This window comes from Mirounga leonina, unplaced genomic scaffold (assembly GCF_011800145.1).
Source record: "Mirounga leonina isolate KUSES-001 unplaced genomic scaffold, KU_Mleo_1.0 Mir_92, whole genome shotgun sequence".
NCBI classification, from domain to species: domain Eukaryota; kingdom Metazoa; phylum Chordata; class Mammalia; order Carnivora; family Phocidae; genus Mirounga; species Mirounga leonina.
The window spans coordinates 3,002,142-3,029,550 of record NW_023270852.1 but is presented as its reverse complement, the minus strand read 5'-3'; the positions used below and the strand labels follow the sequence as shown (position 1 = coordinate 3,029,550).

At 39.0% G+C, this 27,409-nt stretch overlaps 1 protein-coding gene across 2 annotated transcripts in view; it reads left to right on the top strand.

Moving 5' to 3' along the window:
• Nucleotides 1–23,679, top strand: part of PDE3B (phosphodiesterase 3B) — a 166,633-nt gene extending 142,954 nt beyond the window's left edge. For both annotated transcript variants that reach the window (XM_034995396.1, XM_034995395.1), the window contains exons 11-16: nt 1,230–1,343; nt 5,567–5,766; nt 13,714–13,917; nt 16,088–16,249; nt 19,723–19,978; nt 21,610–23,679. In XM_034995396.1, the coding sequence (XP_034851287.1) occupies nt 1,230–1,343; nt 5,567–5,766; nt 13,714–13,917; nt 16,088–16,249; nt 19,723–19,978; nt 21,610–21,824 (1,151 nt within the window). In that variant the 3' untranslated portion in view covers nt 21,825–23,679. The remainder of the gene's footprint in view (nt 1–1,229; nt 1,344–5,566; nt 5,767–13,713; nt 13,918–16,087; nt 16,250–19,722; nt 19,979–21,609) is intronic.
• Nucleotides 23,680–27,409: the final 3,730 nt, after the last annotated feature.

Below are 27,409 nucleotides of genomic sequence, written 5' to 3'. Positions count from 1 at the left end.
TCCCTGGTGTATAGTAAATGGTCAGTTGGCTATATGAATAATTAAGCTCCTCGCAGATGGACGTTATGTCGTGTCATGGCCTGAACATTTAGTATTGTGTCATCTGCTGATTCTACCTGGGACTCACTAAATATCTGTTGAAGTGTTGCACTTTTATTGCATATCAGCTGTGACTGTAATCATTAGATCTATGAAGATTATGTCATTTAATCCTTGTTGGAAAGTTTATATTATCTACCTTTCACAGGTGAGAATAAAAACTCAGAAGAAACTTTCCCAAGATCATAAAACTCTTAGAAATGGCAAAAGCTGGGTTTCACTTGTAGGTCTTGCCTTCTCACATAGTGATATTTCAGTAAACCAGTGTTTCTTGATCATGTGCTATGTCTCAGATGCTGTTCTGGATGTTTTCATATGCCATTTTAACATTTCATCTTTCCAGCAGGCCTGAGAGAGAGGTGTGTCTCATCTTTTCTTTTCTTTTCTTTCTTGTGTTTTTTGTGGTGGGGAAGTTCAAGTATCCAGAATTTGTAAGTGTTGCCTGTGTGCAAACATGGGTCTCCATAATCCAGACACTATTTACATAGTATTTTTAAAGCTACAAAATAGCAACCTTCAGTAAATTTTTCAGTGCCTTTCTTTTTTTTTTCTTTTTAAAGATTTTGTTTATTTATTTGAGAGAGAGCAAGAGAGAGAGCACACATGAGCAGGGGGTAGGAGCAGAAGGAGAGGGAGAAGCAGGCTCCCCACCGAGCAGGGAGCCCGACACGGGACTCCATCCCAGGACCCTGGGATCATGACCTGAGCAGAAGGCAGCCACTTAACTGTCTGAGCCACCCAGGCACCCCTCAGTGCCTTTCAGTTAGCCCTTGTTACTTGCCTTTCCTTTGACTATCTTACTATGTTTTCATAGTATATGTGAAAGTTTTTAAAAGAACTTTTTAATACATCAAGAGACTTTAAAAAAATAAGATGAAACAAGGGTTCCTGGCTGGCCTGGTCACTAGAACGTGCTACTCTACTCTTGATCTCAGGGTCGTGAGTTCAAGCCCCGCGTTGGGCATTGAGCCTATTAAAAAAAATTAAAATGAAATATAATATAATTGTGGGAAGTTATTCCAAGCCATACATTTTATTTATGTGGATATAGGATAGTAGAAAATTATTGTACTTTAAGAAATGTCCTATGTTAAACATAACATTTTTATAAAACATTTTGGTGACTTTAGATCATAATCGCATACACGCCACAGATGTCCTGCATGCAGTTTGGTATCTGACAACGCGGCCAGTTCCTGGTTTACAGCAGATCCACAATGACCACGCAGCAGGAAATGAAACAGGTACTTCCGTCTACAAATCTTCCTTTTAATTATTTGTCTAGAAATAATAAATCAAGCTATCTCATTTCATTACCTCTGTTCTTCTAAAAATTTCACTAAGTAACTTTTGGTACATGTAAATGAGTATATAAATTTTGATGCATAATAATGGCATGCAAATTAGGAAACCTAGGACCCACCTTAAGAGCTAGGTTTAGATGAAATACTGTTGGATCTACCATGTTTCTTTTCTGTGTCCCGTCCTGCTGCTTGCTATCCAGAATAGTGTGATAATCGTTTCTTTGGTCTTTTCTTTCAATTCTTGGTTTTCTGTTTTAGGTGTATCATGTAAATTTAAAATATATAACCTTCACAATGAAAGTGGCCATACTTAAAAGCCTCATGTAAACATTTAAACAGTGACATTAAAAACCTTTCATAACATTTATGTTTTGCTCACAAAGAAGTTAATTCTCTTCATCATGAATACAATTATTTGTACAAATGTAATGAATTTACATAACATGGTTGGTTCTCTTAGTCTAGTTTGTAAAAGAGGGGAGAACTACTTCGGCGAGATACACACACACACACACACACTTAGTTACTGATGCCTGGAAATGTGATCATGCTGATCAGGGCAAACGTCATAGACTTAGCCATTGCTTTACAGTGTTTGGTCATTGAGTCCAAAGTTACTGCCATTACGTTTTCTGCCATTCCCTATTTACTCTTTCTTAGCCCTCCTCATTCCTTCCATTAGTTCTGCGCTTCCATCAGATCATTTTCTTCAGCTTTTTTGTTTGTAGGTGTATTTATTTTCTTAGAAGAATATTTTCATATTTTAGCACATTTGACGATAGTGATTGATTTTGTCTGATCCTTATTATCAAGAGGAAATAAGGTTCCTGCTATACATGGGAGGATGTATGTCCATAACCCAGGGGATTTTTTGGCCTTTTTGGTACTCCCATGTCCAGTGACAAAAGATAATGGAAAACTACAGTAATCCAGTATCATCAGGATCTCAATAGTGCAGACCCTTGAAAATATAGATCATTTCCTTAGGCAAGTACCATGATCAGTAGAGATGCTGGCTGAGGACAAAGGGAAAGTGGAATTGTTAGTGGAATAAGAAAATGATAAATCTCAAGTACAGCTATGTGACCAGTTTCAGAAGTGAAATCTGTTAATGGCTCTCTATATATTTTCCTTATTGATATTTATTTTATATAATCAAATTTTTTCTTCCTCTTTCTCATTCTCCTACCACCCAAATATTGGTGGACATTTGGGTTCTTTCTACTTTGGGGCTATTATGAATAATGCTGCTATAAGTATTCTTGTACTAGGTTTTGTGTAGATACGTTTTCATTTCTAGCTGTGGAATTCCTGGGTCATAAGGTGATTCTGTGCTTAACATTTTGAGGATCTGCCAAAATGTTTTCCAAGGTGGCTGCACTATTTTATTTTCTCACCAACAATGTATGAAGAATCCAGTTTTTCTCCACTTCTTGTTATTATCTTTTTGATAACCATTCTGGTGGCTGTGAAGTGGTATTTCATTGTGGTTTGGATTTGCATTTACCTAATGGCTAATATTGTTGAATGCCTTGCCATTTGTCTTCTTTGAAGAAATGTCTGTTCATGTCTTTCATCCATTTTTAAATTTGATCATTTGTCTTTTTATTATTGAGCTGTAGGAGTTCTTTGTATATTTTAGATATAAGTCCCTTATCAGATTTATGATTTGCAGCTATTTTCTCCCATTCTGTAAGTTGTCTTTTTACTTTCTTGATAGTGTCTTTTGAAGTACAAAAACTTTTAATTTTGATGAAGTCTAATTTATCTTTTTCTTTTGTTGCTCATGCTTTTGGTATCATATCTAAGAAGGGTTTTGCCTGACCCAAGATCATGAAGATTTACTCCTATGTTTTCTTCTGAGAGTTTCATAGTTATAGGAAGTTTAGGTCTGTGACCCATTGGAACTAATTTGGGGGATAAAGGAAGAGGTCTTTCTTTTGCACATGAATATCCAGTTGTCCCAGAACCATTTGTTGAAAAGAGTTCTTTATATATACTCCACATAGTCAGCTCTTAAGTGTTACTAAATCAATTTCTACCTTATAAGATTGTGAGCATTGAATGAAACAACATGTATGAAAGAGCCTGACATCATGCAGGGCACATAGATGGCTCTCAGCATGGTCTTAGCACCCTTGTGCAAAATCAGTTGGCCATAAATATGAGGGGTTATTTCTGGACTCTCAGTTTTAGTCCATTGATTTTTATGTCTGTCCTTATACCAGTACATTATCTTCAGAGCTTTGTTAGTAAGCTTTGAAATTGGTAAGTTTAAGTCTTCCATCTTTGTTCTTTTTCAAGATTTTTTTGGCCATTCTGGTTCTCTTGTATTTCCATATGGATTTAGGTCCAGCTTGTGACTTTCTACAAAAAAAAAAAAAAGGCAGCTAGGATTTTGATAGGGATTATGTGGACTCTGTAGATCATTTGTGGAGAGTATTGCTATTTTAACAATAATAAGTCTAATGGTCCATGAGCATGGGTGTTTTTTCCGCTTATTTAAGTCTTTAAATTCTTTCAACAATATTTTTTAGTTTGCAGAATACTGGTTTTGTACTTCTGTTAAGTTTATTCCTAAGTATTTTATTCTTTTTGGTGCTAGTGTAAATGGAATGGTTTCTTGGGGCTCATTTTTTGATTATTCATTGCTATCACATATAAAAATAATTGATTTTTGCATAGTGACCTTTCATCTTGCAATCTTGATGATCACCTTTATTAGTTCTAATAGTTTTTTAATTGATTTCGTGGTATTTTTTCTATATACAAGAGCATGTCATCTATAAGTAGAGATAGTTTTACCTCTTTGTTGTGTGTTGGTCTCAGCCTGTCAATAACCAGTGTTGTGGCTGGCCCAGCTCTTGTGGTTATTATGATTGCAAGATGCCCTTTACCAATAACCATCAAGAAACTTTAAAAAAATAATGGTTATAGGAATTGAAAATTACACAGCATAGCTGGGACCACAGAGCAAGGTCACAGGGGGAGAGAGAGAGAGAACATGCACAAGCATGCATGCAAGCAGATGTACCTGAGGTTTATTGGGGTCAAGAGTAGGGGGGTTTCACTGGCTCACTCTTTATTGGTGAATTTAAAGCATAAGAGCAGGAATGTAAAGCATGGATAGAGAAAAAACCAGCAGCCCACATGTGTCCTTTCTGTGGCTAAAAGCGTAATGATGAAGAACTATCATTTTTAAAAAAAAAAATTTTTTTTTAATTCATGTGATGGCAAATATTTAGTGAAGTAAATTATGATAAAGATCGTTTTGGACTCTGACAAGCCAGGACATTATTCCTAGTTTGCCACTGATGAAGTCAATCCGTGAAATTTTATATCTCTCTAATATCTTTGTGGTTTTATTTGCTGTCTACTCTAAATATAATTTATTTTTTCCTTCTTATACTTTAAGGTCATTTTAGTAAAAGTAATAGAATGACCATCTAAATAGATAAAGCCACTAAAATACAAAAAAAATGAAGAAATCAATCGTAAGATATTAAGACATGGAAAGCACAGTGTTGATAATGAAAATATTGTTTCTAACTAGAAGATAAAAAGAATTATGTTATGAGACATTCCTCAGTTTTCTATGTCTTTTCATTTTCCGTAGTTTTTCTTGCCATTGTCTTATAAGGGGCTTCATGGAAAAAGAGAAGGGAGGAGAGATTGTAGTCAGGGCTACAATGAAATGTAATCTCTCTAGTAAGATTTGAAAAACATCTATGTTGAGAAGCTTAGTTTGTTAATACATTAAATTCCTAAATCTTCATACAGTTTCCACGAAATTTTATTCTCTAGATTGTTTTTTCCTGTTACTTCCTATGCCCTGGCCATTATCTCTAGTCCTTCAATAATAAATGTTCAGAAAACCGGAGGTTTTAAAAAATTATTAGCTCGAGTAAGAGAGCATCATAAAAATCTCATAATGTCTTTATAAAGTAAGTGACTTCTGCGTCATGTTTAACCTTGTTTCTCTCTAGTAGCATGTGTGTTGGAAAGAATAGACTGTTTTAAGTCCCTGTTTATAAATAGAGTGTATTTCTTAGCTTAGTCAACAAGTAAGATAAATAATCATATTGCATATGGGGAATCCCCTCCTTAGTCTCATTTTGTGAGGAAGTTTTGTGTCATGCTGGCTTATTTTGCTTGTTCCTCAGATTCTGGTGGCAGAATGAACCCTGGGCAGTTGGCTTACATTTCTTCGAGGAGCTGCTCTATTCCAGACGAGAGCTATGGTTGCCTTTCTTCAAACATTCCTGCGCTGGAATTGATGGCTCTCTATGTGGCAGCCGCCATGCATGATTACGATCACCCAGGGCGGACAAATGCATTTCTAGTGGCTACAAATGCCCCTCAGGTAGGAAATACGTTTTCAGAAAGATTCAAGAGTGATTCTGAAATTTCACAAGCATGTGGTATATCCTTTTGTAACCCACCCTTCAGTTGACTCAGATAGCCATTCCATCTGCGTGGTAATTAATTGGATTTTAACACATGGCACTGACATGAGATGTGCCAAAGAATGAAGAAGAAATTACCTTCTCCCACTCGAAAATAAATAAAATGGTCATCAAAGAGTAACTCGCTGTTTTATGAAATTCTGGAAGCCTTGCTGCCAATATTTTTGCCTTTGATCAAATTCATAGGACTGACTGATGTAAGCCTGATTCTTCCTTCTTCCTTTCTGTGGCTAAAAGCGTAATGATGAAGAACTATCATTTTCGTTGCTGTCCTCTTTTTTCCTTAAGACTCAGACTCTAAATCTCTTAGTGCTGCATATATTAGTGTGTGTAAACATTTCTTCTAGTATCACGTTATTTTTGTATCCAGTACAGCTGATAAGGTACAAGATTCCTCTACCGTCAAAATTTGCATAAGAGGTAGGAGCTCCCACAAATGGATACTGTAATAGCAGTAGCTTTAGACATTAGGGCTTGGAGCTAAATCCTTGGTTTTAAGTGGTTGTGGGTGTTTGTTTAGGCTGGTGATTCCTGAAATGTCATCTTTGTTTCTAACTGTGTGCCTTTCAAAGAACAAGTGACTGCTTGCTGAATTCAGCTTATGTCTTCACTTCATTGCTCTGTGTATAAACCTCACTTCTGATTTTTTCATCTTCTGTAGCCATCCTGTGTTGCTCTTCACACTTCTCTCTCCCACACTCTCACTATTTAAAAGAAGAGGAGATCGGTTCTCTAGCCAGAACAAGAATAGGATTCAGAGACAGAGAGGGAGAGAGTGTTTAAAATGCTACATGATTCATTTCTCCAGTGAGGCTTTATCTACTAATAGCTCATGATTTCTGCAGGTAACTTTTCAATGAATTTTTATCTAGATACTAATATTTGTCCACTTTCTAAGAATAGCTGAGGGAGAGATGACAAACTAAGGACAAATGCCTCCTCATGTGCATTGCCATTCTGCAGGAAGCAGAGGTGCATTCTCTGTCTCGCCTCACACTCCATCGTCTTTAAAAACCTGGTCCTGTGGGGAGTCGTGGAGCTGGGTGGACGGGGCACAATGCAAAAAGCACTGGTCTTGAGATTAAGAGACCCGAGTTGGATTTCTGATTACCTGGTCGTTAACCGTGTGATCTTAGGCAAGCCACCCTTGTCTTTCTGAACCTCAGAATACAGACCTGATATGATTAAGGGTAAGGGGACAACATAATGGGACATTTTCCATTTTGTGTGTTTGAGAGGCTCCTGAATCAGGTATCATATAGATGGAAGTTACTAACTGTTCTCTTTCACTCTTGGCTTTAAGTCATTCGTCAGCTTCTAGTACAGGTCAGTCAGACTTACTACCTCTCCTTCAAGGAGATGCTGAGTGAGCCAACTCCAGTGTTACCTCTCTCACCTGCAGATAAAACAATGATATGTGAAAATCATTCCTACAAGTTATATGCTCGAAACTGTTGTGCTAATTAAAAGAAAAATGTGAGGTCTGGATATAATATCAGTAATACACAGAATTTCTAACTTCTCGTTGTTAAGGACCGCCAGTAGAGGAAACAATGGGAAGTGTCGGAATGGAAAGGAAGTTGCCAGGGAGTTCAGCTCCTGAGAAAGTATAGTCTTCCACCCAGTCTCCTTGCTTACTTCCGGCTCCCCTTTGGTCTGTTCCAGACCCTCCGCAGCATTCACCTCAGTCCTGGGAAAAGTCATTGTAATGGCTCGGGGGTCATACCTGATTTAGCCCCTGTTGGGTCTTCTGCCTTTATTCACCCAGGTCCAGCCTCAGTGGCCTCCTGGCTGTTTTCTTCTGTATCCCGGGCGCACTCCCTTACTGAGAGCCTTGGCACTTCCTGTCCTCCCTGCCCGGAGTGCTCTCTCCCCACACATCTACATGGCTCACTTTGTCACCTCGTTCCATGTAACATTCCACGAGCCCCCTCCTGGCGTTCATTATGTTCCTAACCTGCTTTATGTTTTCCATAGCAGTGATCATTCAGCATACTATGTATTTTGTTTCTTGTAGGTCTCTCCTCAGTGGAATATGGTTTCATGAGAATAGGGATTTTTGCCTTTTATTCTCTAATACCTAGAATAGTGCCTAACACATAAAAGTCATTTAGTAAGTACTTGTTGAATGTTGAAGGATGCCTGATTTCTTTGCTCTGCAGGACTGCTAGCTTGTCTGAAATATACTCTGTTCTTCCCAAAGTAATGAAATTCACGAGACCTTCTTCAGCTAGTGCGTGTGAGATAAGGACCCTTCTGTGAAAGCGTGAGGTGTGTTTATTAGGTAATAAAGTAGGTCCTCTCATTTTGGGAAGCTCAGTGGGTCTAATTAGGCCACAACTAGTGAAAAATGTTACTGCTTCAGTGGTAGTATATAATACCACCAACTGGATCAAATGTTCTTCAGTCTCATGGTAAGGAAAGTACACTGGGAAGGTATAGGAGGATTATTTTATATTCTTGCTGTGAAAGAAGGTGAAACATTTAGGTTTATCCTGAAGAGATGCCAGTATTAAAATTCTAAGAGATTTCTGAGCTATTTCCACATGAAAAGCTGGCTAAAAGATGGAGATTAGTGCCTGAGGTATTAGAGTTTGAGAATATTTTCATGATATTTGGGGTAAAAGGAAATGAAATTTGAGGTTGAGATTTGTAAATTGGAGACACTCATAAATGTTTTATCTCCCAAAATACGTATTAAGATGGGGACTAAACACATGCATTTGACTCCTCATTATAACAGAAGAATAGGTGGGGAAAGTATTATCATCAGAAGATTAAAGAGTTTTCCAGAAACTTCTATTTCTGGAAAATGAAAAACAGATGACTATGGAGAGGTGGAAGTATATTAGAGGTGGCTACAGCTTAAGTGGAACTCTGGAGAGACTCCTGATGCCATTTGCCCTGGCTTGCTACACACACACACACACGCACACACACACACACACGACCGTGTGCACGTGCACCCCCAATCCCTGTACACGTACACTACACATCTTTATATAAAGCTACTACGACCCTGCATTTACCTCCAGGCAGAAACTCATCCCTTAGGTATTGAAGAGAGTAAGAATTACTTGTTGTGAGTAGTAGTACTCCAGGGTAAATCCTTCTCATTCTGGAAACTTAACAGCTGACAACTGGTCTCATAACTGTAAAGCAAAACCTACTAAGTAACAAACGCCATCCACATTCATAGAGTTCCTACTCATCTTCCCAAATTAAAGAAGAGACTCAACACCAAAATAAACAGAAGAGAATCTAGAATTCTTTTTTTTTTTAATATCAACAGATAACCCAAGGATCACTAGACATGACATTAACCAGTAGCTTGGAAAGAAAAGGCTAAAATGGACATGGTAACCAACTACAAGGTGGGGGGAAATCTAGGGAATAGAAAAGCTGTTAAGTTTTTCAAAAAGATATTCTCAGAATTGGAGAAACACTGCGTCCCTAAGAACAGGAAGCTATGAAAAAGGAAACACCAGCGAACAGATTAGAGCTCTTAGGAACTAAAAATACTACTGCAAAAAAATTTTAAAAATTCAACACAAGCCCTGGAAGTAAACTCCAGGTTACCTCTCCCAGAATGCAGACCAAAAAGAGAAAGAGATGGAAAATATCATGAAGGGAAAAATGGGGCTTGGTGGACCAGGTCATGAACTGACTATTGGAGTTCCAGAAAGAGACAGTCTTTGGATCAGAGGGGTTCAGCAGGTCCCAGAGAAGTTGAATGGGGAGGAAAAAACCTGCACATGGAGTGCCATGGTAAAATGTCTTAAAAAAAAAAAAAAAAAGGAATTCCTAAGAGAATGACAGCAGTACACGTTTTATGAAAGAACAAAAATCCAACTGGCACCGTATTTTAGCAACAATGGATGCTTGAGGGTACCGGAATAAACAATTATTGGGTGCCTACTGGGGGAGAGGCACTGTTCTAGGCATTATTATTGAACAAAACAGGCCAAAAAACATCTCTGCCCCCATAGAACGTACACTCCAGTAAAGCAAGAAAAAGAATAAAGAGTGTATGTAGGAGGCAGAGAGACGATTATGACGTAGATGCTAGGAAAGAAGTAACCCGGGAAGGGGATGGGGAGTGTTGGCCTAAAGATACTATTTTCAAGTTAGATTTCTGTATCCCGCTAAGCTACAGCTGAGTGTTAAGAGCAAAATAAAGAGAATCTCTGATATACAGAAATAAAGTAAATCACGTACCCATTCACCCTTAGAAAGTTACCTAAAAAACACGTCTTAGCAAAACAAGGGTGATAAGGAAGACAAAGGATCTTAGAAGATACAGGATTACCAGAAATTTGAGAACAAACCCAGAGCTTCAGGATAAAGGGATACCAAAATGACAGCTGTTCATCTTGACTATTTCTTTTTTTCTTTTTTTAAAGATTTTATTTATTTATGTGACAGAGAGAGACAGCGAGAGAGGGAACACAAGCAGGGAGAGTGGGAGAGGGAGAAGCAGGCTTCCCGCGGAGCAGGGAGCCCCATGCGGGGCTCGATCCCAGGACCCTGGGATCATGACCTGAGCCGAAGGCAGATGCTTAATGACTGAGCCACCCAGGTGCCCCGATCTTGACTATTTCTTTAAGGAGTACTTTCTCTCTCTCTCTCTCTTTCTTTTTAAAACTAGCTGTTTTGTTTTCTGTAGCACCTGATTTACTACCTCTGTTGGATTTTTTTAAGTTAAGAATTTTTTTAAATGAAAACAATTTTTCTTAATCCAAGATTTTTCACTTTTCGGAAGTACCCTCTTTAATCTCATGACTAGGACCTAGAGACTTTTTAATGTTTCCTCTTGTCTCTTGTGTTTCAAAGGGGGACATTTGCTCAGATTTGTCAGCCTCTTTGTGTGATCTAAGTCTTTGATATGTCTGCTGAGTTTTCTCTTTTCATTTATTGAAAGGTGTTTATTATTTGTTGAGTTTAATTCTATCAGTTTGTATTAAATCCTGTTTCACATCTTTCCAACTCAAAAAGAGGGTGAAAAACAAATTTGCTTTGCCAAATTAGAGATTTGCCTGTGGAGCGAAGGAAGGGGATCCCTAGCTGGAGAGAGCAGGGATCAAGATGCTTTAGCACAGGGCGCCTGGGTGGCTCAGTTGGTTAAGCGACTGCCTTCGGCTCAGGTCATGATCCTGGAGTCCCGGGATCGAGTCCCACATGGGGCTCCCTGCTCAGCAGGGAGTCTGCTTCTCCCTCTGACCCTCCCCCATCTCGTGTTCTCTGTCTCTCATTCTCTCTCTCGCAAATAAATAAAATCTTAAAAAAAAAGAAAAGACGCTTTAGCACAAAGTCCAAGCATAGTTACTGCAGCTCCAAATTAGCGGGGGCTGGTCTTCCCTCTCTGGTTGTCAGAAAGCCCTCAGGAAAAGCCAGCTGAGGCTTCACCATCTGTTTTACCTAGAATGTTTTTCTTACCAGGTTTAAGCTTGGCTTATTGTTCTGTGTGTTCACTGAATATTCTTCCTAAAGTGGAACGCTCATTTGCCTCCTACTTACTGCTCCATGATTGTATCTTGCCTCTACTCGTCTATGAGGTAGTGGGTTTATTGGGGTACACTCTGTCCACTTATTCTCCAGGTGGGTTTTTCCTTCTCATGCAATAACTTAGTTGGCTTCTCCTCAATCCATTCCCACTTTCCCCATGTATTTGAAATTTCCAGTATGATGATAATACCTAGATTTTAAAATTGATTCAGATTTTTTTTGCCCCTATTTTATATTTCTTTGGTAATTTCAAAGGGCAGTTTGAATGATGAAGAAATTCTGAACTTATTTCTTTTCCTGATCTTGCTAGCCAAGAGTTTATTACGTCAGCTAGCTCTACAGGGCACTTACTCTATGTTGTGCTTTATTGAGTTGGATGTTTGGTTACTTCTTCCTGAACAGACAAAGCTGTTCTAATAGTTTATCAGTTTTCATCAGATTTGAATATGAATTAGTGAAATCACTATTAAATATAAAATGACCCCTTAGGGAGTCTTTGAAGCTTAATCTTTCTCTTTGAGGTTTATGATCTTTGGAAGTTGTAATAAGGCTAGTATAAATTTTTTTTGACATTTTTTTATTGACATATAATTGATAATGTAACATTGTGTTAAGGTGTACATGTTCATTTGATATACATATCATTGTAATACTACCATGATGTCCCCTAATATATCTTTTTTGTGAGTACATTTAAGATCTAGTCTGTTAGCAACTTTCAAGTATATAATACAGTACTATTAACTGTAATCACAATGCTGGGCATTAGGTCCCCAGAACTTTGTCATCTTATAACTGAAGTTTGTACCCTTTGACCAACATCTCCCCAATTCCCTCACCCTCTGGTCTGTGTTTCTATGAGTTCAGCTTTTTAAGATTCCACATATAAGAGATGCCATACAGTATGTCTTTCTTGATTTAACTCACTTAGCATTGTGCTCTCAAGGTCCATCCATGTTGTCTCAAATGGCAGGATTACCTTCTTTCTCATGGCTAAATAAATATTCCATCTCTCTCTCTCTCTCTCTCTCTCACACACACACACACACACACACACACCCCACATCTTTATCCATTCATCCACTGATGGACATTTAGATTGCTTGCAGCCTTTATATGTCCCATTACAAAGCTTAAATCATCATTACTTTCATAAAATCAAATGGTGTAAAAAAACAAATGATGTTAAGTATCTGTCTTATATTTAGACTATGGCTTATTTTCACAAATCACACATAAACTTATTTAATTTAGTTCCCAGAATATGTATCTTTTTTTTTTTTTTTTTAGGATTTTGTTTATTTATTTGAGAGAGAGAGAACAAGTGAGAGAGAGAACACAAGTGGGAAAGGGCAGAGGGAGAGAGAGAAGCAGGCTCCCCACTGAGCAGGGAGCCCGACACGGGATTTGATCCCAGGACCCTGAGATCACGACCTGAGCCTAAGGCAGACGCTTAACTGACTGAGCCTCCTAGGCATCCCCCAGAATGTGTACCTTAATGTGGATTGCATTCTATTTTTATCTGTCCTTCTTTCTTATTAACAAGAAGCTCTGTGAAAACAGGGACAAGTTTTTTTTTATTCCTAGCCTTTAGCACTGTGAACGTTTTTTAAATAATTACTATGCTTATTTAATAATTTTTTTAATTGCTTGATTTTTAGAGATAGAAGAGGCTCTAGCTATTCTATAAGCCATTGGTTTTTTTAAATCTGTATTCCGAAGTTCTAGAGTCCTGAGGGTCTTGCATTGAAATGAGGTGGATAAGAAGTGAAGAGTTGCACACCAGCTGAACCAGAGGATTTGTGTTACCTGTTTCATGCTTCTCTTACTCCCGGGCCTGTGCCCGGATCGGAGTGTAGGAATGTGTTCTTCCTGGACATGCAGGACTGTCCCTCACCCGGGACAGTACTCCTGCTTCCTCTTTGGTCATCAGCACCACTGATCACATGCTAGCTGAAGAAGAGAAATGTGTCCCTACACCTGCTCTCCTTCTAAAGACTTCACTAACAGAAGCTTTATCTAAGAAGGTTCATTGGATTCAATGAAGTAGACCTCAAATATCAACTTTACATCTCCTGAGGGCAGCATGGTGTCTGCAAAGATGGACTTGGGAGACGAATTACCCTTTCACCTACTAGATGTAGATGCCGGCAAGGTCTACCTTACCCTTTTTGTACTTCGGTAAACTCATTTAGAAAATGCCCACAAGCCTTCTTCACAGATATTAAAATGCTTGGCATATAGTAGTTACTCATTGTTTGTATTCTTCCAACCTAACTCTGTTTATTATTAAAGATTAATATCTCTCAGACGCCTGACTCATTTTTATTACTTTTCAGGCAGTTTTGTACAACGACAGATCTGTTCTAGAAAATCATCATGCTGCATCAGCTTGGAATCTGTATCTCTCTCGCCCAGAATACAACTTCCTTCTTAATCTTGATCATGTGGAATTCAAGCGCTTTCGTTTTTTGGTCATTGAAGCAATCCTTGCCACAGATCTTAAAAAGCATTTTGATTTCCTTGCTGAATTCAACGCCAAGGTTGGTGACACAACTTACTGACTGGTTTCAGTGATGGAAATCACTATTGTCAGTATTACTGCTAAGTGTTTTTTATAATGTTAAGTTAGAATTAATACTACTCATAAAATCATAATACCTGATGTGATACGATATATATGTCAGTATTTTTTAAAATAACTTTTTTTGTTATAACATGTCTTAAACATACTATCACTTGCTACCTTTCCTTTCTGACACATAGACTTAAAATTTTCTTTCACATGGTGATAAGCCAGTTCATGATGTCAAAAGCTTTTAGGGGCAGACTGGAGAACGTTGTGCACGGTGCCAAGTAAGTTATTTTATGAAATTAAAGATGTGTTTCTCTGAGCCAGTTATGTGTCCCTCACTGCACCTGTTAATCCCTTCTTCCTATTAGTCTTTAACTGGCTGGTGTGGGAGAGAAGTAGCCTCCACTCTTCCACTTGAGAATAATGTGCTCATTGAATGAGTCCTGGGATTGCCCTCTCTGCCCAGTCGCGCCAGCAGAGAATAAGGAGAGAACAGGTGGAAATCCCTGCCGTCAGGGATTCACAGTCAGTAGGGAATTGAGAATCACTGTCCTCAGGTGACAGGGGTACTCCCTGGAAGGTGTTCTGTCCCTCTGAGAACCACTGCTTTACAGATTACTGCGGGAAGGCTGCTCCCGCTTTGGCTGGCAGGAAGCTGTTGCCGATGACATTTGTGACAGAAAGGAGAGGTGTACCTTCGGGCTGGAGGAACTGGTAACAAGGGAATACTAGATTTAACCCCCTGCGTGGCGACCCTATATGTGGCTGTCGTGATATCAAATACTTCTAAAAATCAGCGAGAAATCCATGTGCCTTTAAAATTATTTTATAGTTGTGTAGCTCTATTTAATAATAAAATGCATTTAAGTGCTTAAGTCAGTAATAGAAATTTTCACAGGTAAAAGATCACCTAGTCCAATACTTTTGAATCTGTATTCCTCAGCGGTTTCTATTCCATAGTCTCTCAGGAAAATCCCATACCTACATGGTTTCAATCAGAAAAGCTTTCAAGTGTTTTCTGTAGTGGTGGTCTACATAAATTTTCCTTTGACAAAAGGGTTTGGTGCCCAAAATACCCTCAAAGTTCAGAAGCCACTGATCTGGCCCATTTACTTCATTTTTTACAAGAGAAAATTTGAGTTTTTGAAAGGCAGAGTAATTTGCCTAATTAGTGATGATAATTATATTTCCTATGAACAAAGCATTTTTCATCTATTAATCCTCATGGTAATATGGCTAGATTGGTACTACTTTTTCTGTTTTGTAGATGAAGACAGATTCAAGGAGATTAAGTAATTTTTCCAGTATTACACAATGAATAAATCATTGAGTCGGGATTTGAAACGAGAGGGATCAGCTTTTAAGACTTGTGTTCTTTCAACTACATATTTTCCTTTCACAGCTGAAGCCAACTTCTCTGTGGATCCTAAGTGTTCTTTTTTGCAGAATTAGTTACAATTCTTAAATGATTTATTGATGTTTTACGTATACATATATATTAACATGTATGTGATATATACACGTCACAATTTTCTGTGGTAATCGCGAATATTGAAACCTATGGTTTGTTATGTTTTTATGGTGCTTTGCTTCCAGTGAAACAAAATCATGACACTTCAAAGGGAAACTTAACCCATATTCCTTCCTGTAATTTAGACGGGAAGCAGTTTTAAGATAATTTGGTTAAAAAGACAAAACTGTGGGCGCCTGGGCGGCTCAGTCGGTTGAGCGACTGCCTTCGGCTCAGGTCATGATCCTGGAGTCCCAGGATCGAGTCCCGCATCGGGCTCCCTGCTCGGCAGGGGGTCTGCTTCTCCCTCTGACCCTCCTCCCTCTCATGTTCTCTGTCTCTCATTCTCTCTCTCAAAATTAAAAAAAAAAAAAAAAAGAATACTCATTGAGGGCGCCTGGGTGGCTCAGTCGGTTAAGCGACTGCCTTCGGCTCAGGTCATGATCCTGGAGTCCCGGGATCGAGTCCCGCATCGGGCTCCCTGCTCGGCGGGGAGTCTGCTTCTCCCTCTGGCCCTCCCCCCTCTCGTGTGCTGTCTCTCATTCTCTGTCTCAAATAAATAAAATCTTTAAAAAAAAAAAGTCAAAACTGTGCCCCAGAACCTAAAATGATTGTTTGTCCAAAATAGGCCAACGATGTAAATAGCGACGGCATAGAGTGGAGCAATGAGCGTGACCGCCTCTTAGTATGCCAGGTGTGCATCAAGCTGGCAGACATCAACGGCCCGGCGAAAGCTCGGGACTTGCATTTGAAATGGACAGAAGGCATTGTCGATGAATTTTATGAGCAGGCAAGTTGAAACTTGAGATGGGTGGGATTTGGGGAGCTGCCATCTGAAGACACAAGTCTTTGGGATTTGGATAGCTATGTTAAATGTTTGAAGTCTGGTTACTTGGACCAAAACCGGTTAGAAATTGTAGAATTTGCGCTGGTCTTAGTATTTTCTCAGCTCTCTTTTGCTGATAAAATTTAAAAAATAGCTCATTCCCAACTGCCATGGGTCGAATGTCCCTTGAGGCTAGAGGTAAGGTCTCTCTTAAAACCCTGAGTGCCTATAGCTTTTCCAGATGAAATTGTTTTTAATTGATTCAGGGTATACTTGGGTTGATATTCTTTAAATATAATTATTTTCAACTCTGCTCTAGAAAGACTGCTGACTGCCTTAGAAACACCCACTGGGTAAAAGTCCTGGCAGAGGGGAAGACATTTGAGGGCTAGAAATGGGGATAAAGTGGGTATTTCGTGGTTTTTTAGGATTCAAAGATAAAAACATGCTTATAGGTTTTAAAATCGTGTCTTTAAACTGATACTCCTGTAACTGAACTCAAGTTTGTATGCCCCCCACGTAGCAAAGCCAGTCACTGAGATGTTGAGTATACATCAGAGAGTTTGAGAGGCAGCCAAACTAGGAAGGGCAGGCCTCAGATTTGCCTCCTCAAAGTGGGAGAGTCGGGAACATGTAAAGGCAAATGAAAAGGATGTGGGTATAAGGGAGAGGAGCTGTGGGATTTCAAAATCAAGGAAAGGAAGTTAGGAAGTAGAAAAGGGTTGAAGTCCTTTCATTGTCTGCACCTGTATGGAGCTTCCGCATATATTTTCATGTGACCCAGGACCAGAAAATGGCATCCTCAGCATGATAGAAGGGAGGCGGGGGGTTAGGCCCTTCTACATTAAAAGTTTATCCATTGGACACTTGTCCGTGCTCAGAGAAGGTCGGTGGTCCTGACCGGTTCTGGCTGGTTTCTTGGTAAAGCCTTAAGTCTCTGCCAAACCACTAAATCAACACTCTGCTATCGTGAGGTCGGGCAAGATCATCATCATCTATAGAAACATGGTGGCAAGCTGCATTCCAAGAACAAGCAGATTTGGTGCACTTATTAGTCCCATTAACCCTTTGGTTACTGGTTTCACTACCACTTTACAGACTCTTTATCGGTTTTTTTTGTTCAATTCTGAAGCTCCCTACAACGTAGAAGTATATGGATTTCCCCACAAGCCAGCATTTCATTATCTCCAAAATACCGAATACATCTTCTTGACTTTGGAATTGCATTCCTTGGGAATCCTTGTTGACCCTAATAATTAGGCAAGATCAAGAGGTCTACCAAATGAGGCCTTCAAGACAGAGTTTTCTTACCAGGAGTCGCTACTCCAGTAGGGGTGATGAATCTGTTATACCGTGTTACACCTGGACTGCACTGAAGAGTGAATGTGCAGTGTCTTTCACCCACCTCAGCTAAACATCCCACCACAAGGCTTACTCTGCTATTTACAAGTTACAAAATACTATACGGTGAAAAAACCATGGGAATACATAAGTATTCCAAGATTATTATTTACTATTTTGATACATTTGAACGAAATTATATATAATTTGGAGATCTAAATGGTTATAAATATCTACCTAAAGGTTGCAATATACTATTTGCATGTCCCCATTTTCATTCTCAAAGATAACTGAAGCCGGCCTCAGACTTCAGTTTGTATTCACAAAAGAATTTTACGTTAAGGAAAATGCCACCTTTATATTATCTGTGCAAACAGAGGTAATAAAATAGTAGTGTATGCCAATTTTAGAAGACTAATTCAGTAAAAGAACATTAGAAAATTGGTAAAACCTAGAAGACATTTGTGATGTTACAAAACGGAAGTTTTTTGTTTTTTTTTGTTTTTAAATCTAAGAAGTTGTGAATGTTGTTAATCATTTAGCAGTTGCAATAAATGTAGAGGAAACCCCCCCCAAAAAGAACATTAGAAAAGTTCATTTAGACTCCATTTATAATTTAAGTATATAGAATGCTTATCAAACTTAGAATCCATGCTTGAGGTTGAAGCCTGGTTTCTCTTCTTTACCAGCATTGTGACCTTAGGTAAGTTATTTGACCTCTGTGCCTGTTTCTTCATTGTTAAAATAGAAATATTTGATGGTATCTACTTCATAAGGTTGCTGTGAGGATTGGGTGAATTAATAAAGTTCTTAGAACAGTTCCTGACACATAAATGCTCAGAAAATGTCAGCTATTATAATTCCAGATCTATCACTAAAAACATTATTTCAGACAGTTTTACTTAATCTAAGTTTCATTAGTCACATGTTAAAGGAACTAATCTAAAGTCCTACTCAATCTTCATCAACACTATTAAATTTCTTTCTCAATCTGGTTATACTATTAAGCATCCTTCGGATGTGGATGCAAAATTCTAATCTTGCCCAACTTTTTATTTTATTATCCTGTCTTTATATCCCTCTAGCCATTTAAGTGCCATGGGCTTAGAAAAGCCAAACTCCTATTAAAAAAAAAAAAAAAAAAAGCCAAACAAAATTGTAGAATCCTGTGGAATAAACCCAACTGAGATTTGTTTTTTTGTTTTTTTGGGGGGGGGGTGGTTTGGTACACAGTGGTTTTCTTCCTCACAGAAGGTAAAATCCTAGATTTTTAATCATGGGCCAGTCACTAGAACAGTGTTGCCTCCTCAGAGAGAGACGGCTGCTTGCCTACACAGTTTATACATTCTGAAGTTTATTCATTCCCCACCAGTTCAGACAGTAGGAACAAAAAGGTCAATAGTACCCTTTGGGGAATGCTCAGTACCGTGCTAAATACTTAATACTGTTTTTCATCCTCATAGCAACCTTGTAAAGTACATTAAGATTTTACACATGAAACGGGCATAGAGCTTGCTCAGCACCGCACAGGTAGTAGGTGGCAAAAGCAGGCTTTGAAAACTGCATCTGTCTGGTTTCACATTACACTCTCCGAAGCCCTGGAGACCACAGGGGGAGGGTGTCAGAGGGCAGGCGGTTGGACCCCGACTCCTCACCTCAGCCACCCATACCTCTGCTTCTGCTGTTAGAAATGGGTAGGGTGTTGAAAGGCAATTGCAAAATTCAACTCTGGGCATTTAAGGTACAACAACTGGGCTGATACCATGTCCCCCTAGGAGAAAGACATAAAATTTTTCAGGTTGTTAGATTTGATTTTCGTGTGTGTGTGTGTGTGTGTGTGTGTGTATTTTTCTTGTTCACTGAACATCAATCATCCTGGTTAACTGGTGGGGTGTGAAAATAAAATTTTGTTTAGGATTTCTCAGATATTGGAGAAATTCATACAGTTGAAATGACAGTAATTAGACATTTCTTTGTAAAAATTATTTTGATGTAGACTATGCATATTAAAAAAACCTCAAGATAATTTTAACAGCAAAGCTCAGTGGTTATTCTTTCAGCAGTTCAAAATGTACTTTTCTTTTTAAAATGATCAGGGAGATGAGGAAGCAAACCTCGGTTTGCCCATCAGTCCCTTCATGGATCGTTCTTCGCCTCAGCTAGCAAAACTCCAAGAATCTTTCATCACCCACATCGTGGGTCCTCTGTGTAATTCCTACGACGCGGCTGGCTTGCTGCCAGGTCAGTGGGTAGAAGCAGAAGAGGACGAGGACACCGAGAGTTGTTACGACGAAGAAGATGGTGAAGAATTAGATACAGATGATGAAGAACTAGAAGACAGTCTAAATCCTAGTAAGAATATAGGGATGCTGTAATTTCTTAAATGGATCTTTGCAGTTAGTAACATTAAGTTTGGATCTTTGTTTTTAGGGTGGTTTTTTTTTTGCCGGGGGAGGGGGGAGGGAGAGAGAATCCTAAGAGGGGCTCGATCTCACAACCCCGAGATTGTGACCTGAGCTGAAATCAAGAGTCAGACGCCTAACTGCCTGAGCTACCCAGGTGCCCCTGGATCTTTGTTTTTAAGCTACAGATTAAGTAGTACTATCTTGAGTACTCTCTGAATGTTCAGATTGAATGGTCTCTTGAGTAACTAACTCCTGTGTGCCGGGGAACGTGCTAATGCGGTCGCATGCGGGCTTGGTTAAAGTGGTGTCTCTTGGGGCGCCTGGGTGGCTCAGTCGTTAAGCATCTGCCTTCGGCTCAGGTCATGATCCCAGGGTCCTGGGATCGAGCCCCACATCGGGCTCCCTGTTTGGCGGGAAGCCTGCTTCTCCCTCTCCCACTCCCCCTGCTTGTGTTCCCTCTCTGGCTGTGTCTCTGTCAAATAAATAAATTAAAAAAAAGTGGTGTCTCTTTGGGGCCAGTCCACTTCAGGAGGCTCTACCTTTGCACGCACCGTAGGGCTGTGTCACCATGGCTGATTTTGTGAGGTGAGGTGTTCGAGTGGCTGGTGCTCCCCCACCTGCTAAAATCTGCCCTTCCTAAAGACTTGGAAGATGGAACACAATAGTTGGGAGAAGAGGAAACATCTTCTCTAGCCCTAAGGGGAGAACCAAGTTTTGTGTTGTTATGGATTTGAATTGCCAAACTGTAGGGACATAGTTTTCTATATAAAGCAGTGAATATAAATGGAAAAAAAAATTCGTCACCATTGTAGCTATAAATGAAATCCGTTATTTGCTCTTTAAAGTAGAATTTAAGGGGTGCCTGCGTGGCTCAGTCAGTTAAAACGGCTGCCTTCGGCTCAGGTCATGATCTAAGGGTTCTGGGATCAAGTCCCACATCGGGCTCCTTGCTCAGTGGGAAGCCTGCTTTTCCCCTGCTTGTGCTCTCTCCTGTTCTGTCAAGTATATAAATAAAATCTTAAAAAAAAAAGAATTTAAATTATATCTAGCATTCCAAGCAGGCTATAAATGAAAACTGATAACATAATTACAAAGAACTACCCCCACCTCCCCAGTTGTATTCAGGATTAGCATAATAAAGAGTAGTCTTCTACCTCTACCCTCTGAGCAGCATCATGGACAAAGTTGACTGGCTTCCAAAAATTATTTATATTCACTGAAACCTTGATACTGGTGTTTAATTCAGTACTTAAATCCTAAAAAGGTTGTTGAACTTCACATTGCTATCATTCATTTCTCCCCTCTCACCCCACCCAGTCTTCCCTAATCCCCTTCTCGGCTTTATTTTCATCTAATACCACCACCATCTCATGTTTTGCTGCTTCTTTTGCTTACCTAGGTCTTTCCATTAGAAGATGAGCTCCATAGTGCAGAGATTATTTCTATCTTACTGTTCTGTGACTACAACCCCAGCACCATATATAAGTGCCTGGGAAATTATAGGCACTGGGATATTTAGTGAATGAACGAGGGAATTATATCACTATGATTACAATATACTGCTTTTAAATTTCACAGAACCACGGAGGAGGAAAGGCAGACGGCGAATATTTTGTCAGCTAATGCACCACCTCACTGAAAACCACAAGATATGGAAGGAAATGATAGAGGAAGAAGAGAAATGTAAAGCTGATGGGAATAAACTGCAGGTGGAAACTCCTTCCTTACCTCAAGCAGATGACATTCAGGTCATTGAAGAAGCAGATGAAGAGGAGGAGAGACAGTTTGAATAAAAGAAAAGGCATATCGTAGAAGCCTGGAGGGCTGTGCCCGGAGTCAGAAATCCCTGCCTGGCACTCAGGGGACAGACCCGACACAGACCATTCCTGCTACTGGGAGAGGCCCCCGCTGCTGTGTGCACTCACCACACGGACGACACAAGCATCCTTAGGGCATGGCTTCCGTTGACTCATGTTGCAAAGCTCTTCGTTGAAGGCTTCACTGGTATACCAGTACTCTGTCATAATAATGCTTTGCCGGGTAGTAAGCTCTTCTTTTTCGTGAGCGGTAGCTAGAACTAAAAATGCAAGTGACTTCAGTTTCCAAAGTGGCCAGAACTTTTTGCTTCCGTGAAAAGAGGATTCATAGTGTTTTTTTCTGAATGTCTTTTAGGTGTTTTGAACATTTTGGCGGGAGCGGGGTTGGGGTGGCGGAGTCAGTGCCTGTCTAAAAAGGAATCCAGTGTTGCCTTTCAGAGGGTCTGTTCAATGCAAGACACCGTTCAGTGCTGTGCTCCCAGCCGGGTTTATCCATGAAAGACTGAGTGACCTTTGTTAAATATAATAGAATCCAGGTGCATCAATTTCTGATGCTTCTTACTGTTGCGTGTTACCTACTATGTGTGTTTGAGTTCCGCTCAGAGTATTCAGGTTTACCATGGACATCAGAAGTCTGAATTCCAGTCTTACTGACTTACATTCCATGGTTGGATTTTTGAAGCTGTTTCGGGTGTAACAACGAAGGGATTTTCTTCTTTAGTCAAAACTGTTCTTACTACTGTTGCTCAGGATTCGTATTTTTAAACATTTAGTTTAATATAAACACAGATTTGTCAGAAGAAAAATTGTCCTAAAAATGTTAACCTTTTATGAAACGAGCATTATTCTTTCTTAGATAAATTTGAGTCTAATCAAAAGAAATAGGAGCCCCGAAAGCCACAGCGAATAATTGGAATATGCTTATGTCTGGATCCATGTTAGGTGTTGTGCGTTTAGTCACTTTAAAACTGATGCTTATCCTTGTGCATTTCCTGCCGCCTCGAGACGACACGACAGAAGTGACCTAGGACCACTCAGTACCTGCTAGAGCCCAGCTGTGAGTCTAATCTTTAAAAAAAAAAAGTGGGAATACTTAATTGCAAAGAAAATGGACCATATTTACAATGTTCATGAACTCCTAGGGTATAGATATGTACCTGAGTCATGAAAGATTTTTGATGATCTAAAGAACAGCCTAAATGATAACAGGATGGGAGACCAATCTTTTTTTTTTCTTGGAGGCCCTATTTTGGATCTGTGTGGCTTTTGTAGACAGTAAAACAATTTTCCAAGATGATTCCTTTTAAGTATAATGTCAGGCAATTTCTTACCTACCTAGAATATTTGGCATATCTCAAAGATATAAAGATCTACAGAAATGTTGGAAGTTTTGATCTTGTAAAATATTGAATGAATCACCAAGCTTTATTTATTAGACGTGTTGAGTGCGAAGTTCCTCCCTGCCGCTTTTGCTACAACTGCCACATAATTTGTAACCTGGTCGCACATTACTAAGTAATAAAATTTTAACTAATTTATTGAGTTTGCACTTAAAAAATATATATCCTGGGCTCTTACTTCCCTGGTATACATTTTGCATCCTGCGTAAGTATATTTCTGCTATTGCAAAGTACAAGTGTATAAATTCACATGTGCACATATGCATAATGAGACTCAGATTTCCTAATAAAATTTTGTATTGGGGTTAATGTATATATTTTCTCAAAAGGAATGTTTTTATTAAAAATACTGTTACCAAGAACTCATTTTTAAATAATTTAAATTTAATCTTTGCTAAATAATTGACATATTAAAATAGACCAAAGAAACACTAAGAAGTATCCTTGCTGAAACAAATTCATAAACTTTAAGAAATGAATGTGACTATATTAAGTATATACAGTGCTATTAAATGCAATCTTACTTGAAAAATTTCCATAAGGGATTCCTGGGTGGTTCAGTCGATTAAGCATCTGCCTTCGGCTCAGGTCATGATCCCTGGGTCCTGGGATCGAGTCCCCTATCGGGCTCCCTGCTCTCGGGGAGCCTGCTTCTCCCTCTCCCTCTGTCTGCCACATCCCCTGCTTGTGTTCTCTCTCTCTGAAAAATAAAATCTTAAAAAAAAAAAAAAAATTGACATAAGCAATATTATATATTCTATTTTGGTTACTACTGAATCAGATTAATTTTATTATAATTTTCATCATGAATTTGCTGTTTTAACTCACTGGTCTTAGAAATAATTTTGTAGTGCTATATCTGTGTACTTACCCATACATTATTTTTCCATATAAAAACAAACTACTTTGTAAAGTTATTTCCTGATTTGAAGGCTATTTCCTGCTATTCTTTGTTAGTGCTGTTGGCCTTTGCTATTTTTATAAGAATCCTGTAAACTCTAGCATTGCTGAAGTCAAAAATTTCCTCTCTCTAGATTGCATCTCATAGGAACGAACTTCACAAAAGAGATGAATAAAGCCAACTCTGGTTTCTTTCTTATAGTTGCCAGGCTAATCTGAGGAGCTCTAGAGAGTGGGTGGGGATGGCGCAAGAATTATGATTTACCCTGGAGGTAATTGCTTGTGGAAAGAGATTAACAGTATGTGTGGAGGGCGCCTGGGTGGCTCAGATGGTTAAGCATCTGCCTTTGGCTCAGGTCATGATCCCAGGGTCCTGGGATCGAGTCCCACATTGGGCTCCCTACTCCTTGGGAGCCTGCTTCTCCCTCTGCCTCTCTCTCTCTCGCTCGCTCTCTCTGTCTCTCATGAATAAATAAATAAAATCTTTTAAAATAATAAATAAATTAAAAAGTGTGTGTGGAGGCCCGGACAAGAACACATCTCCACCTTGGAGGAGCCGAAAGAGGTTGAGGGTGGCTGGCAGGGAGTGGTAGAGAGAGGGTGGCTAATGAAGAGCCTGGTAAAGCATGACATGCCATTTAAACTTTTTTCCTCAAGGAAATGGGGGACTGAAAAAGTTTTCATCTGGAAAAGTGACCTGATTACATTTACATTTTGTAAAGATCGTTCAAATAACATACTATGTCAAATGGAAGAATAAGATTAGACATGGGGAGATCTCCCTGATCTGGACATGGGAAGATTATAGGACAACAGAGAAGTGAGTAGACTGAAGATTTGAGATGGAGGAGAATCCGTTTGCCCTGGTGATAACTGGATATGGTGGTTAAGAAGACCGTCGGGACTTTCAGATTTCTGCTTTGGGCGACTGTGTATGTCATTCACTGTGAGAGGGTATACCCAAGAAGGAGTAGACTGTGGATGTGGTGGAGGGACAGGGGTATGTGTATATCCTATTGGTTCTCTTTCTCTGGAGAACTTTGCTAAAAGTCACCAAACACAAGGAAACAACCCTAAAGGAGAATAACAATTTTAGACTACCCAATCTCTGCAGATGCTGCATTGCCTTATCAAAACAATATGAAATAACCATGCATGAAATGTTTAAGGAAATAAGATACAAAATGACAAAAAAAATGAGCAAGCAGTTAGAAATTTAAAACTCACCAGGTACGAGGGCGCCTGGCTGGCTCAGTTGGTGGAACATATGCCTTCATCCCAGGGTTGTGAGTTCAAGCCCCATGTTGGGCATGGAACTTAAATAAATAAAGATTCACCAGGTACAAGTAGCTATAAGACTGATGACAAACTTCTCAGTACCAAAAATGGAAGCCAGAAGTCACTACAACATTATCTGCTAAGTGCTGCGAGGGAAAAATGAATTAAAAAAAAAAAAAATCTGTCAACTTACAGTTAATCACCAAAACTACCAAAAGTGAGGGTAAAATAAAGAGACATTTTCAGATAAACACTGATCTTTTCCCATCAACAGACTTAATCTAATGAAATTTTTAGAGCAGTACTTCTAAAGTTTGCTGTAATATACATATAAATCATTTTGTGATCTGGTTAAAATGCATATTCTGATCTAGTAAGTCTGTAGTGGACCTCAGGAGTCTGTATTTCTTAAAAGTAGGTCCCTAAGAGTGGAGTTCTTTAAAAAGTTCTCAGGTGCCTGGGTGGCTCAGTCGTTAAGCGTCTGCCTTCGGCTCAGGTCATGATCCCAGGGTCCTGGGATCGAGCCCCGCATCGGGCTCCCTGCTCGGCGGGAAGCCTGCTTCTCCCTCTCCCACTCCACCTGCTTGTGTTCCCTCTCTCACTGTCTCTCTCTCTCTGTCAAAATGAACAAATAAAATCTTAAAAAAAAAAAAAAAGTTCTCAGGTGATATAATGATGCTACTAGTCTGTTGACCACATTTAAGAGTAGCAAGATTCTAAAGTGCATACTTCAGAAAAGAAGAAAAATGACCCAGAGGGAAGATAGGCAATGCAAGAAGGAAAAGTAAACAGATTAATAAACAAATTTAGGTAAGTCTTAAATCATTATTTATATGAACTAAAAAAATATTTTGTGTGCCTTAAAATCCTGGATAACATGTTAATCAAGAAATAAAGTTAAGGGTCTTACATGGTTTCAAAATGGAAATTAAGATACTAACTTTAGACTTTGTTAAATTAGGAAAAATGCAAAAATTAAGGGAAACTAAAGTTTTAAAAAGTATATAACTTCTAAACTGGTCGTGGTAGGGGAGTAAAAAACCTGGAATTGATAAAAATGTCATAAACGAGTAAAGAGAAACAATAGGACAAATAGGGGGAGAAAAGGTAGGAACGAATTTTAAAATATCAATACCCACAAGAAATGTAAATAGTATTTTGGATTGGCACACCTAATCTGTCAGGGTTGTTTTCAAGCCAGCGTGTAGTAGTACTTACAATGTACTGTTAAACATCGTTCTCAGTGATTTGATGTTAATTTATATTATCACCACCATTTTAAGGCAGATATTGTATTACTACCTCTGTTTTGCAAAGGCAATTTATCAGGTACATAAAATACATGTACTTACCCAATAAAATAGTCTCAAAGATGAATAAATCAAAAGTTGGTAGAACTACAGAGAAAAATTGTCATTTCCACAACCTGGATGGGAGATTTAACACAGTAAGTTAAACAGGCCAAAAGTTAATAAAAATATAAAACAGCACAGTAAACAGTCTCATTAGACATATACAGAACATAAAACCCAGCAAACAAAATTTTTGTCCTTAAAAATCCAAAGAACACTTTAAGTTGACTACATACTTGTGTATAAAGCAAGTCCTAATAAGCTTCAGAGAATATGTATCATACAAATACCATGTTCTCTGACCACAAGACCATTAGTCTTCAGTTATTTTTTGTTACTTATTTCTATGTATGCTTGATAGATTAAAGAAATTGCTCCTAAATAACTCCAGGCTAAATAAATCATAATGGGCATTTAAGGGTTGCCTGGTTGGCTCAGTCGTTAAGCGTCTGCCTTCGGCTCAGGTCATGATCCCAGGGTCCTGGGATCGAGCCCCGCATCGGGCTCCCTGCTCGGGGGGAAGCCTGCTTCTCCCCCTCCCATTCCCCCTGCTTGTGTTCCTGCTCTCGCTAACTCTGTCAAATACATAAAATCTTAAAAAAAAAAAGGGGGGGGCATTTAAACATAAGTA